This window comes from Phragmites australis, chromosome 15 (assembly GCF_958298935.1).
Source record: "Phragmites australis chromosome 15, lpPhrAust1.1, whole genome shotgun sequence".
NCBI lineage: Eukaryota > Viridiplantae > Streptophyta > Magnoliopsida > Poales > Poaceae > Phragmites > Phragmites australis.
Genome location: NC_084935.1, coordinates 24991997 through 25006917, shown reverse-complemented (window position 1 = coordinate 25006917; position 14921 = coordinate 24991997). Strand labels below are relative to the sequence as shown.

At 41.7% G+C, this 14921-nt stretch overlaps 1 protein-coding gene across 3 annotated transcripts; it reads right to left on the bottom strand.

The window, feature by feature from the left end:
- Positions 1 to 1646: 1646 nt before the first annotated feature.
- On the bottom strand, positions 1647 to 13484 carry LOC133892620 (hydroxyproline O-galactosyltransferase GALT6-like). 3 transcript variants are annotated; one of them, XR_009904393.1, is made up of 8 exons: positions 12582 to 13484; positions 12256 to 12488; positions 11843 to 12130; positions 11567 to 11695; positions 11296 to 11469; positions 4717 to 4824; positions 2574 to 4331; positions 1647 to 2497 (listed from the first exon to the last, which is right to left on the bottom strand). XR_009904393.1 is itself a non-coding variant. In XM_062333502.1 (7 exons), the coding sequence occupies exons 1-7, from the start codon at positions 13420 to 13422 to the stop codon at positions 4125 to 4127; spliced, it is 1980 nt and encodes a 659-aa protein (XP_062189486.1). In that variant the 5' UTR covers positions 13423 to 13484; the 3' UTR covers positions 1647 to 4124. The 3 variants fall into 3 exon arrangements, 1 of the variants encoding a protein (XP_062189486.1); XR_009904394.1 differs by having other exon boundaries at positions 1647 to 2673; positions 2878 to 4331; XM_062333502.1 differs by having other exon boundaries at positions 1647 to 4331.
- Between the last annotated feature and the right edge of the window lie 1437 nt (positions 13485 to 14921).

Sequence of the window (14921 nt, the reverse complement as noted above, 5' to 3'; positions counted from 1 at the left end):
TGTGAGGTCACAACGGATACAAGAGTTGAGATTATGATTGGTTGCTCGTATAGAAATGATTTTGTGACATTGATAAGTGAATCTATTTGTATAAGCGGATGCATGAGCATACATCCACCGAGCCAAACTGCAGAGGGAAGCTCGAATCGAGCTTTTACTGCAGACGTACATTTGCATCCGCTAGCTAGATTATAATGTGCATGCGAGTAACCAAATACGCATCTTTTTGAGATTATATGTATCCACTGAGCCAGCATTTATCCGTATGACAACCCATCATACCCTAGAAACTATTTTTGCTTATCGATTGCTAACCAAGGTTGAGCAACTATGAGTTAGTGTTAGTTGGCACCTCGTTGCGATTTACTCCTTCTAATAAAAAAAAATACTTGGACGTTGTACGCAACGCCATCGTATGATGTTCTGCTCCAAGGGGTGAGCTAAGATGGTTGTGACTTGTGACTAGGACGAAACCTCATCGCAGGTAGGCTGGGGCATTCGGTTTTTTCGCTTCTTCGGTTCGGTTTATTTGGTGTGCAAATATTTTGGTTTTCATAAACAGACACCCGAAGTTGTGGCGAGAAACGTAGAAACCGCACAAATCAGTTTCGTTTTTTGGGTTCGATTTTCGATTTTGACCGTAGTTCATGCTATACCTCAAGAACAAGCAAATTCTAACACAAGGGAAGATAGAGGGAGGGAGAGAAAGAGATGTCAATCTGGGAGGGAGAGAGGCCAATCTTCATCTTGTTTGAACTCGTTCAATGGCACTAGTCGCTTTTGTCTGACAGCAAGAGAGAGAAGCGAGACAAGAAATCGAGATGTGAGAGAGAGGCGTGATGAGAGAATGAGAGAGATGTGTGAGAAGAGAGGCGACGGGAAACAAATGGGTCGTCATAGGAGTACGCACGCAGGGCAGGGATGGGCCTTAGTTGCTTGCTGGTGGTTATGGACGACCCCCGCACGCCCGATGGTGGTGGGGGTGCAGGTTGCTTCTTAGCTTTGTTTGGTTTTCTATGTGGAATCGATTTTTGAGAGATGAAAACCGATCTAAAAGCCGAACACCGAACAACAACAAAACAAAAACCGTAAAAGTCAGTGAATCAGCTTCAGTTCGATATATGGTTTCGGTGAATTTTTTGCCCAGCCCTAATCGCAGGTTTCTGGAAGTTGTTTTAACACGGCTTGTGAAGCATATCTCGATCGTCCATCGGTTCAAGTTTTACCATCACAAAGGTGCTGTGCTGGCAGAAAAGCAGGAACAGTAGATTGCACCAAGAGGTCCGTACTTGTTCCTGACCTCTCAAGTCTCAACCAAAGTGCGAGTGATGAAGTGAACAAACATATTCGTCCCGAGGTCCTTGAAGGTTATTAATTTTTCTCAGCCAGGTCTTCATACTTTTTTCTCAACCAGGTCTCGAAATGCTTAGGTATGTCAGTCACACAGATTCATAGGACAGAAAATTCCCCAAATTCAAACACTCGCTCATTACATAATTTCCCTTCACCACGATCAGTTGCTTGCTCCTTCAGCGATCCATCCCAGTCAGCTAGACAGATACAAAAACACGCAACAGCCATCATATTACACACAAACGAACATCAACCGTAGGCAATATTCATTTTAGAATATAACCACCAAACCATATGGGAATTACATTACAATACACTATCAGGTCGATATACTGATGGTTTTCCTTTAAAGGTAGCACATTGTGAGGTTGACCCCAACCAAATACAAACGACAGGCTTCAGGCCTTTCAGCAATTTCTCACTATCTCGTATCACATTCAAAGTCAACCAGAAAATGGTTTGTTTCAAAAAATAAGTCAACTACTCGCGATAATCACAATTTAATCTGAATTCACAAGCAGCAAATGTGCATGCAGGACCCAACGGTAGTGCAATAACCTACAACACCACTGTTAGACGTGCATGCCACAATGATTCTGCACAAAACCATGGAAAGCCAAGCTCAAAAGGTTCAGAATAGATTTCCCGATGCCAGTGCCATGCCCATAACTAAAGCAGCAATCAGAGCATAAAAAGATGAGAGATATGTTTGCCAGCTAACCCATGATTATTCTCACAAAAGCAGCAGCAAACTTTCGTTGTGCCAGTTCACTTCTTCGGTCCTTTCCTTCCCTTGAACAAATCTGCTGTTCCAGTATTTCTTAGATATGACCCTTTTCGACTCTGGAGAGCACTTTCGTAGAAATACAGTCACTGTCCTGGAATGCACAACAGCACAAGCTTTACACTTCACAAAAATCTTATCTTTTTTTACTGGCAGGCACTTCACACATATCTGGGATCACCTAGGAAACGAAAAAGTTCATGACAATGTGCTGCTGAAAGTTTTGTGCCACTATCTTTTTTGCAAGTATTCCGTAGCAACGAAGTTCACATAGAAATCAATAGGTCAACCATTCTAATGAGTAATGAGAAAGCCAGCAAGCAGATCCTCCTAAAGGATAACGGTACAAATGCAATCCTCCTACAGGAATTTTCAATTGATGAAGATATGACGACAGATACATACATCAACTCATCAAGTATACTTTCCCTCTTACCAAAAAGCAGCATACAAGAAATTTATCAACAGCAAATCTTGGCGATAGCACCTCTGATTTTGCTCAAGTAGAAGGTTCCTGTGAACTCCTGAAGGAGCAACTGCGAAAAAAAACTTACCATATTCCAAGATGTTGCATCAGGAGAGTTTGACTCATGAGCATAATTTGTACACAGCAGAAGCCAGAAAACAAAGGTCAGGTGCTAAAACTCTAATAAAGTTAAGTCACAACCAAGTTATTCATGGTTAAATGAAATGTTCCATGACAAAATTGGCCCAAAATCACCAAGACTGCTCACATATACCTGATGAGTTTTGTACAACAGCTGCAACTACAGCCATCCATACTAGAGTAGCAGCAACTAGTGCATTGTCAGATAACTCCATTACCAAGCCCATCACACCTCAGCAGTGAAAAAAGCTCTTACCCTCAGTTCTCCATTGCCATCCCCTCACCGTAACATGCGCATCTACCATGTTTCACTTACAGGTGAATGCGATGGTCTATGTCTATTGGCTACAATGGGAATTTGTCCAAAGTAAGGTTATGTGATTCGAAATCTGAGGTTTTGTGAAAAAATTTCTTGAAGTTGTAGTTTGTAATAGGTTGGTCATAATGCGTCAGTACTGTGAAATTTATCCTTAATGTATTAATATTGTGGCAAAGAGAACACAAGAGTTTACATTTGTATTTTTCTTTCATTTGTTCAAAAGTAACTCCTAAACAAAGTTTTCGTATTTGTTCAGTGGTGCTTGTAACTCTTATGCACATGCTCCACCAAACAAAACCAAAACATATGCATTGAGTTTTCTTTTAGTGATTATGTCGTCAAAAACCATAATGAGTCAAAAGGACCACAGATTGGGTACTAGTTTTTGAAACACAAAAATAAAAGCTGCCTCCAGAAGCATGAGTGGCTAGGTTTGCACATGTGCTATGCTTTACTTGGCATCCATCGAGTGGGACATAGAGGTATAAATGTGTTAGTTTCAAAGGTCTAAAGGTTAAATACCTGATATCAAAGTGCATAGGTTTAAATGGGGTTCTTCAAAAAAAAAAAAAGAATATGTGCTAAGAAATAGAAAACACTAGTAACGTCAAGTCATAACTGAAGGAGATGTCGTGTGACAAAATTGGCCTAAATGTTATAGATTGCCCTGTTACCTGATGAGTTGTTTACAACAGCTGCAACTACTATCAGGTATCAGCCATATTGGAAGTAGTAATAACTTAACTGAATTTTCAACTCTTCATATTTATACATGAAGTCCTCAGGCATCTCTAGAGCACCTGCGAACTTCTACCTATATGGTTGGGGGCAAATGAGAATATGGTTACTGATGTGCTGCCTTGTCCACTGTTGCAACTAAGTTGGGTCAGCTTTAATGTAACGCAGCAAACTTCAGCATGTCAGTCTCCAGGAGGATTAATTCCATCAAGATATATTAACGAATCCCGGGTGACGAAGAACATTAGTCAAACCTTCTAATTTGTTGATTAAATGAGACTGCCACTATTGATGAGGGTCAAATGCTACTGATTCCATTATTTTTATCTCACGTTGCAACACTCTGGCCTTCCCTCCAGCAACTTTTGCCACATGCATAACATCAGCCTTGGGGATTGGTAATGTGCAGTGTAATAATCATCGATGCATCCAAACTGACAAAATTTGGCACTGTGAACGTATTCAACAGCTCTTGTCCTATTGAACTGCTCAACCCACAAACCCATGCTCACGTCTTCCATTTTGAAGAGCTGCATAGAGGCATAATAAGTTAGATATGCTTATTCATTACTGTGGGTTGTTATTAGGCATTTTCTACATGTAGAAAGATATTTTCAGTGTTTAAACAAGAGACCAAATAGGGGTCATATACTGATGTTATTAGCTATTAGCCTATTACTCAAACAAAAATGGAAGAATCACATAAAGTTTGACCAAATAAACATAATATATTGCCTCTTTATTCCTTATTATTGGCATATGTTGCCTAATCTATTGTAAAAAGTGGTACTCTGGCAATAGTTTTATTCTAATCACATTTTGGCAATTGTCCAATATTCAAATGGCATTATGGCAAGCAGTGGGGGGAAAAGGCATGGAGGCGAGTTTTCCCAATAGGGAACTATAATATTGTACCCTCAATTTTCGCTTCGTGAATTCTGACATGATAAAATCTGCAATATCCGACGATATAACATATCCAGGGCCATTTGCATATGCTGGATACACCTCTTCTGGCCACTCCTGTGAAGTGAGAAGCAACAATATCAATATCCAGACTAAACACAAAAATATCCAAACCAGTAGTGTCAACAAGAAGAGTATAAACTAAAACATCATGAGAAACTCACAAGAAGCTAATGAAATCATGTTGGGACAAGATACAAATTTTGTAAACATAATACTAAGGGTCTGTTTGTTTTAGCTAGGGATTCTAAAAAGCAACTTTTAAAAGCTAAAGCTAAATAAACAAGCTACTTTCACAATCTGCTTTTCAAAATCTCACCCCCTTTTTAGCTACAATCTACAAGCCTCCCACCAGCTTTTTACAGATTGTGACCATAGGTAAAATAGAGGTGCCCACACAAGCCTTCTGGAATTACCCACCAATGCTATTACTATTCCCCGAACCGTTATTTTTCTTTCTCCCCGTCCTCTATTCTATTCCTCCCCTCCATCCTCTAGCCCTGGACGCCCCCTCCCCACCGCCCCTAACGCCGCCGCGATCCCATTCCAACCACCGCCCCTAACGCCGCCGCGATCCCATTCCAATCACTGCCCCCTCCCTGACCTCATGCGCGTCGGCCTTGACGGTGACGGCCGTCCAGGCAGCAGTGAAAAGGCATTTCCCGGGCAAGCAACTCCGGCGTGTCTCTCTTCCCCTTTCTTCCACTTGACTGTCGCCCCTCCGCTCAATCCAGATTGGATTGCTATAGTTCGGATCTGCTCAGGTCTCCACCGCAGCCTCCCGGGAAGGGGCTCGACGACGTCCCGGGCTTGTCGATCGAGTTTGGCGTCAAGAATAGGGATGCCCAGCTCACACTGCTCTCGTCAGTACAGCGGTCGCCGCTATCGTCGATAGCGAGGGTGGCACGGAGGAGTGAGGTGGAGGAGCTAGCTGAGGACTACACCGTCATCGTCTGAGAGCCCAACCCTTGCGGTGACAAAGACAGTGGTGGTGACGCCTGTAGCCTCCGGAGCTCTTGCTGTGGATGCAAGAAGAGGCCAGGGCAAGGAAAGGATGCTCCCTTCTGCAAAGGTGAAGGCAAGACTCTCACTTCTCTGATCTGAATCTCTGATGATTTGCAGTCTGCACATCAAATTTCATACTTGTTTCTACGATTAATCCAGCTAAAATTGCTAGTAACTTTTAGTATCTGTCATGGTGTCGGCGAGTTCGGTTCAAAGGTTGAGTCATATGAGAAAAAAAATGTTAGTTTTAGTCAGCATTTAGAGAATTGTTAGTGGCAGCCTCTGACTAGTGGTTTAGGTGTATGAGAGATTAGTTTCATTGTGATTATTGTTCAAACTTAAGAGATAATGGAAATACTTTTGAAGTAGTATACAAGATAAGATCAATTGATCATCCCAGTCTCTGGTTCAGAAAATGGATTGAATACTGACTTTTTTGTGGTCCATGATGTTAAGTATATATGGTAACATAATATCCTGGTATGGTAGCATATTATTCTGGCCTATATTGACCCATGAGTATTGTCTCTATATATTGACATCACGTCTATTGGATGTGTATGCTTCTCTCTCCATAATTCTAGTCAAGGTAACATGTTATCAAAGCAAGGATTATGGTTAAGGTTAGGTTTAGTATCCAAGATCCAAGGGAGGAGAATCTCTCTTCTGTTTTTTGACAATTCCTCACCTATGAGGGTACTCTTACTCAGCTCTCATGCTCTAGGTCTCATGCTCAAAATGGCGTTGTTGAACGCAAACATCGCCATCTTATAGAGGCTGCCCGCACACTCTTCATTGCATCTTTTGTTCCTTCTTATTTTTAGAGAGAAGATGTTTCTACAGCCATTTATCTTATTAACTGGCAGCCGTTTTCAAAGCTCGCCGGAAAATACCTTGGTGAGTCTCTTTTTGGTACTCCTCCTAACCATGATCATCTTCAGGATTTCGGATGTACTTATGTTCTGCTTGCACCTCGTGAGCGAACTAAGTTGTTTGTCCAATCAGTTAAGTGTCTTTCGAATATAATCCTGAGCATAAGGGTTATCGTTGCTATGATCCTTTCTCTCGTCGTATGCGTATTTCTCATGATGTGATATTTTTTGAGGACCGTCTCTTCTTCTACAATCCTTCGACTCAGCCCTCATCCTCTCCCACAGAGTCCACTTCCTTCATGTTCCTTCCTCCTCCTTCATCTGGTGATCATACTCCTGTTCCATCTCCACAGAGTCCACTTCCTTCATGTTCCTTCCTCCTCCTTCATCTGGTGATCATACTCCTGTTCCATCTCCTATGCCTCCTCCACCCACCTCTGATTCGGTTTCAGCTCCTCCACCCACTCTAGCTCCGGATTCAACTCCACCATATATTCCGCCTATCATCCATGTCTATACTCGTTGGACCACAGTTCCTTCATATCACCCGTCCAATCTCACCTCTTCGACCATTCCTGATGCTCCTGTCTTTACTGATTCTATTGTTGTTGATGAGTTGTCTACTGGTCCTCGTTATAATCTACGTGATCTAGCTACTATTGAGGCTCCTGACAGGTTGGGGTTTCCCCGTGTGAGTGCAGTTGTACCTGAGGAGCCATCTACTTATTAGGAGGCATTTGGTATTTCTGAGTGACAGTCTTCTATGTCTGAGGAGCTAGTTGTACTCGACCGTACATGAACTTAGGATCTTGTTCCCTTACCATCTTATGCAGTGTCTATCACATGTAAGTAGGTGTTTAAGATTAAGATAAAGTCAGATGGTTCTATTGAACGATACAAAGCTCGTCTTGTTACTAGAGGTTTTCAACAGACCAAGGGTCGAGATTATGATGAGGCTTTTGCTCATGTTGCTCACATGATCTCAGTTCGTACTTTGATTGCAGTGTCTGTTATTCGTTCCTAGACTATTTCTCAGATGGATGTTAAGAATGCTTTTGTTCATGGTGATTTGCATGAGCAAGTTTATATGCAGCAACCCCCAGATGTTGATGCTCCTTCAGGATATGTTTGTTGTCTTCATCGTGTTTTATATGGCCTCAAACAAGCTCCTTATGCTCGGTTTGAGCGGTTTGTTTCTGTTATACAGGCTGTTGGTTTTTCCTCGAGTGATCATGATCCTACTTTATTTATTCATCTATCTTCAAAAGGGCGTACTTTGCTTCTCCTTTATGTTGATGATATATTGATTACTGGAGATAATGTGGAGCATGTTGCTCATGTGAAGAAGCAACTCAGTGAGCAGTTTCAAATGTCGGATTTATGTTCTATTAGTTAGTTCTTGGGGATTGAAGTTATGACTCCTAAAATGGGTTTCTATCTTTCTCAATCTAAATACATTCAGGATCTCATGACTAGCTCTGGCATTACTGATAATCGAACAGTTGCTACATCTATGGAGCTTCATTTGCAACTTCGCCTTATTGATGGCACACTCCTTGAGGACCCCTCTTGATATCGTCGTATTGTGGGTAGTCTTGTTTATCTCACTGTCACTAGACTTGATATTGCTCATGCAGTTCATATTTTAGGTCAATTTGCTCCTACCTCTGTGTATTTTGGTCATTTGCTTCGGATATTACGTTACTTGAGGGAGAGATCATCACAGTGTTTGTTCTATTCTCGTTCTAGTCCTCTTCAGTTTTATGCTTACTCGGACTCCACTTAGACGAGTGATTCGATAGATCATCGTTCTGTCATCGATTATTGTATTCTTCTTAGTATTTCTCCTCTTACATGAAAGTCTAAGAAGCAAACTATTGTATCACTATCCAATACAGAGGCAGAACTACGAGCTCTTGCCACGACCACTTCAGAGATTGTATGGCTTCGCTGGTTGTTGGCTGATTTTGGCGTCTCTTATGAAGCACCCACACCTCTTCTATGTGATAATACTGGTGCTATACAAATTGCAAATGATCCTGTGAAGTATGAACTCACAAAGCATATTGGTGTTGATGCTTCCTTTACTCGGTCTCATTGTTATCAGAAAACCATTACTCTTCAATATATGCCATCAGAGTTGCAAGTTGCAAACTTCTTCACCAAAGTACAAACTCAAGCTCATCATCGGCTTCATCTACTCAAACTCAGTATTTATGATCCTCCTATACCGCCTTGAGTTTGAGGGGGGGGGGGGTTAAGTATATGTGGTAGCATATTATCCTGGTATGGTAGTATATTATTCTAGCCTATATTGGCCCATGAGGATTGACTCTATATATTGACATCAAATCTATTGGACGTGTATCTCTCTCTCCACAATTCCAGTCAATGGAACACATGACATAACATTGGCATACAAATATTAGATCTAGGGTCCCCAATCTTTCTCAGTCATTTGTTGCCGACCCTGGATTTGTCTCTGAATTCAAGATCCCTTGTGAGATTGAGATGGACCATAGATATCGCCACCACAATTGTCTGCTAATTATTCAGTTCTTTGATGCAGTGGGTTAATTATTTGTGGTCTCTTGGACTTTCTCCCAACATATAAGTTCTAGTATCGATACTAGGGGCACAGGACGCGTTTTGGAGGATAGCAATTTCCATCAACTGATCGACCCTGAATTATGTTTTAGATTCAGTAAATGTGTTACCACTATGCAAAATAACGGTTGAGGGTGTTACGTATGACAGACACTTTTAACATTTTGTTGTCTTGGATTGTGACAATCCTTTTACTGATTCATCCTAATTCATCTTTCAGAGGTGACAAAGCACTCTGCTGCAGCCTTTGCCACAATGAAGAGGTGCTCTTTGGTAAAAGGATTGGCGATTCGCTTGAAGCCCTGAATCCTTCACCCTGAATTTTAGCAGAGCCTGTATATGAGTGAGAAATCGTTATTCGTCTATTGAGAAATTTTGATCCAAATGGATGTATGGTCGGTGTGGGACCAGAACTAGCCGCGTTGTCCCCATTTTTCATTAATGAGAACTGATGATCATGAGAAATGCTTAATAGTCTTCATGTGATCTAACACAAAGAGCATATCGACTTGCTTATGGGTTTAGTAGCAAGGTTTTTCAATATTAGCACTCATTTTCAATGTTATTATTGTAAAAAGATAACATATCAGCATAAGGGCAAAGTGGTCAATTACAACATCATCATCTCTTTTAAGAAATTGGATCCATCCAGCTAGCCAAACGATTTCTGATTTCTAGAGGTGATTCTGATACACTAGAACATATTTCCAGGGAGAATCTGAAACCGAAACGTTTTTAGGAGAATCCGAATTCCTACCAAACGGGTCCTTAATGTAAGCTAAATAGGATTATGGAATCTTGATTTTAGATAGCACGATCGAGATTCACATGTATGGTTTATGAATTCACAGCTAATTCAGCAATGAGGTAATCATATATTCTTCATTTGGAACAGAAATTTCATAGGAAATAGGATAGAGGTTAGTTTACTTTGTAAATACTCCTAGCCAAATAGGTCGTGAAATAATGTTGTAGTTATAAATACATAAACACCGCATAGGTCAATTATCATATAATTAGGATCAAATATGAAAAACAATGAAAGAGAAGGTTAAATGGACATAAATATGCACTCAAAAAAACTAGAGGTACTACGGACATTACGCAACCAAAACAAACATGCAACCCACCCTAGAATCCATGATACCAAACTACTGAGTTTTGGACCCTCAACTTTTTACAATCCAGCTTTTAAAAATCTACAATCTACAAGCTGTTTTTCAGAATCCCTAGCTAAAAAAACAGGCACTAAATGTTAACCTTTTAAACCAAGAAAGTCAGAGCCCGATTGACCACGAAAATGCTATCATGCTGCTCAGATAGCTAAAGATGTTAACAATTAAAGTATATGCCAAATCTTCCATAATTGACGCCTTCAGGAGCCTGCCATCAGGTGCAGACGTGCAATAAGTGATTCTTCACTTTGGTTTACGTAGACAGACGGCGCAATATATGAATAAATTAACTGATTAATACGGCAATTCCGAAAATAATGAATCGCAAGTCATTCAATGCCCCTATCTCGACAAGGATGTACTTTGATTTCAGTCTTAAAATCTCTGAAGATAACAGGACGTGACAGCAGACAGAAAATAGAAGTCCAATTCATTTATTGTGAGCTGAGTTAAGCGCTTTCCAAACATAATAGAAGGTAGTAGAATTGAACATTAACAAATAAGTGAATGCAGCAAACTCTTTACTTTCAGAGAACAAGTTGCGAACACTCACCTCAGTTGCAGAAATTATAATTCAATATCAGCTATATCCTATATGAACATAAGTTTGACCAGTCTTATCACAGTTAACGCATTAGTAAAGTACAGATGGCCAAGTAAACCTTTATGGAATCATGACTGCAACAAAGTAATTTAGCTTTTGCTTCCAGCTAGTACAGACAGATGACCAAGTAAACCTTTATGGAATCATGACTGCAACAAAGTAATTTAGCTTTTGCTTCCAGCTATGGAAGAATAATAAATTTTCAGATGGTGCATGCAGAATGTAATTTAATAACTTTCAAACAAAAATTTACAATAAGCTTTACCTCATAAGTCACGGCCCATTTCCCATGGCGCAGTGGCCTGTGTTGAACATTGATATTCCCTACGTAGAGACTCCTCCCACTTGGTACCTTCTTAATATGAGTGACTATTGAATCAAGTCTAACGAAAGTATCATCATCACACTTCATTATATATTTAGCAGAGACAACATGAACCTGAGCAACAAAGTTCACTACTATCAGAAAGTACCAAGATAACAGCTATAGCACTCCAAAGAAGATTTAGTTCAAATAAGAAGAAACTCTGCCATACCCCATACTCGCATATTGCAAGAGTCTTCAGAACAACTAAATCATAGTTGTCCAGGAATGGCACAAAAACAATGTCTCCAAAAAATTCTGCCTCCTTTTTCAACACCACATTCACTTCGTTTCTGCCATGCTAGAGTGAAGAAAGTCCATCAGCTCAAATGCACAAATCAAATGAAGTAAGGTGAGGTTTTGGATTCACAGTACAGGGTTCCATCAGCTCAAATGCACAAAACAAATGAAGTAAGGTGGGCTTTTGGGTTCACGGTACAGGGTTTACCAGTGCAACAAAAAAACGAGCCACCACATTTGATGATTTTCGGACAGCAGACATCCATGTCTTCCTCACACCCATACGCTCAGCAAAATGATTGCCAGATGACAGGATGCCAATGAAAATCTCAACTGGTTCATCAGGCAGAGGAGGGGCCTGCCAAACAGTTGACAACTCCAGATAATTCTGTGATGCAAAGCTCGGGTGTATAGTGGGCAAAGACCCTGCAAACACTGATTGCACATCGAGGTCACCATTCAATGACAGGCCTGTTGCATCCTCAAGCACAAACCCCTGCAAGAGCCACAAAACAGATGTCAACTGTAAAGGCAGGCCAAACATCCCCAAACCACTAACTCTTTCAATTACTCTAATGCATAGTGTGCAGACTACATGCTTGGAGGAACGTATGCACTTACAGTACGGTAAGGAAACGAAGTCACATGTCGCCCGTCAACGCTCACATGGTAACCCTCCAACCCAGCGCTGAGAGTAAGAACGAACATTCGGCCCTCCACAAAAGGAAATGGCCAATCGAAATTGACATCCTTCTTCTGCCCGATCAGCCGATTCAGCCACCAGGCTGCCTTCGATTCCTCAGACCGCTCCTCATCGTCCTGAATCCACTTTTCGCACTTCACCAACCCATCCACTGCACATCAACTCATTCAGTCAGCACGTTTGAACAACAGAATCCACCTGAACTCACATAATTGAAAATAATGAACTAACAGGGGTCCCCAACCAGTCTCCTCATCATCGCGGGACCTCCAGCCCCCACATCGCTGCGCGGTGCCCCACTGCATTCGGTAGCAGGTGTTCAGCTCGATCACCGGCCGGCCGCTCCAGTCGCCGCGGAGGCGCGGGTTGAAATGGAGGACGCGGGGCGGGTCCTCGCCGTCGACCGTCCTGAGTCCCTGGAGCTCCATCATTAACTGCGACACCATGATCGGCCGGTCTCCCTCCCTCGGGTCCGTGATCGCGGGGTCCCGCTCCGCGTGCGCCGGCCGAGGCGTCGCGGCCACCGTGACGTGGGACCCCAGTGCAAGCCCGCACGGGAGCTCCACCACGCGCCCCCTCTCGCGGAACTCTTCGGCGTTGAGCGCGACCCACTGCGGGCACTGGGTGGTGGCCCTCTCCAACTCCTTGCCGGAGGGCGGCGCGAGGGCGGAGGCGCCTGGGTCGAGGTCCTCGAGCTCGGAGAACGCGCGGGCGCCGGTCGCCACGGCGTCTGATATGGGCTGGCGGAGCGCGCCGGAGCGGGAGGAGTCGAGGAGGAGGAGGAGGTCGAGGCCGGAAACAAAGCGGGAGAGTCGATTCACGCCGCGCGGGGACGGGCCGGAGACCGAAGCGGAGCGGGGCTCCTTGGCCGGGTGCGCGGGCGCCGCGCGCTCCCCGGCGCCGGAGAGGTGGAGCTTCCGCGGACCACCGCCACCGACACCGCCTCCGCCCGAGAGCGAGGTGGACACGAGCGGCGACTCGAGGACGAGCACGAGGAGCGCGTAGAGGATCAGCACGGCCGCCAGCCCCTCGATCGCGCGCCGGCGGCAGGACCCGGCCCCCGCCGCCGTCGCCGCCCTCCGCATCGCTGCACAAACCGTTAACCCCCCTGCCCCCACACCGGACGGGGCGCTCGCGGGTGCAAGGTTTGGACTCCAAAATCGCTCGCCGAGTTACCAAAAAACTCATGGTTATTGCAATAAACGGATAAAATTTAGTGAAAATTCATTCAAAATTTATTAGGTTAAATTTGAAATTTGGTGAGAATTCAGATTGAATCAATCGAACGATAACTCATCAGTTTGCTATGATTACCGACTGTATTTAGCGATTTATCAAACAGTTTCTATATTTTTTAAATTGTCGTTAACCGTTTGAATTCATCGATAACTATTCAGTTTTAACAATTTATCGAACGATTTTTTCGATTTTTTGTAAAATTAAAAAAAACTAAAAAATAGTTTAATCTTGTAAAATTAATAACTAATTCATCTGAGCTTCAAATCAAGTGAAACAAATTTTGTTAGTTTTATTATAACATGATATACATGATAAAAGTATTTATACTTATAAAAAAGTTAAATATTTTCTGTGAGAAAATGTATTTACTAAACCTAGTTAAATGCATAGTTTACTCTTTGCTAATCTAAAAATCGTAAAACCAATTTTGTTAGTCTTCTTACATGAGTCTATTTTTTTAAAAATACATTAACTTATGAAATAGTTATTTTTACATGCATAATTGTGTAAATGTGTTGTAACTAGATTAATTCATAACTAACCAATTACACCTCCAAAATTAGTTAAACCACTTTTATTAGTTTACTTATACTATACTTTATGTAGGAAAAATAATAGTAGACATGAAAAAAGTTAATTACAGTGCTATTTTTTAATATATTCACTCTATACTTGTGAACTTTGTAAAAATCATGAAGAAATTAATAAAACTCTAAATGAAATGAAACCAATTTTAAAGATTCTTTTAATACCCCTAGACAAGAAATACATGTATTTATATGTTAAGATTTTTCTTAACATAAATTAATAAATGAGATATATGCTTCAACTTTTTTTTCAAACTTCCTCCCTATAGAATATGATGCAAACGATATTTTTTTTTTTAAAAAAATCACATAAAGCCTTAGAATTGTCTCTAATTTTTTAGGATTTTTTATTTTTTTAACTCAAATTCTAAAACGGTCGGTTTCTATTATCAATCGGAGCGGTAAGTTCTGTTACTATGATTTTTGAACGGTAACCGTCGATAAGTTAAACCCTGTATGGTGGCGCGTGGCGAAGGCACGATGAGAAGAAGGAAAAGGGATCAATTAATTCTTTTGCCACCCTCTAGAGTGAGTGATTAATAATTTATCATCTTAACCAACTGATTCAGATGGATCCACAATAAGAGAGCAGAATTACCACTTATAAGGGTGGCAAACAAAATTAATTACTGCAAAGTAGTAGCGGAGCTGGCCGAGAGCAGATTATCAATGACTAGCTGCATAATTAACGTGCTAAAATGTTTATACTGTAGCATGACGAGCTTGGAGGCTGTTTTTCCCTCAGCAGATACGTAGAA

Coding starts and splice junctions, on each gene's coding strand:
- LOC133892620 (XM_062333502.1), bottom strand. CDS start 13,422: ATGCGGAGGGCGGCGACGGCGGCGGGGGCCGGGTCCTGCCGCCGGCGC. Junction 12,131..12,255: donor CTTCGTTTCCTTACCGTACT/GTAAGTGCATAC, acceptor TGGCTCTTGCAG/GGGTTTGTGCTTGAGGATGC. Junction 11,696..11,842: donor CTCGTTTTTTTGTTGCACTG/GTAAACCCTGTA, acceptor TCTTCACTCTAG/CATGGCAGAAACGAAGTGAA.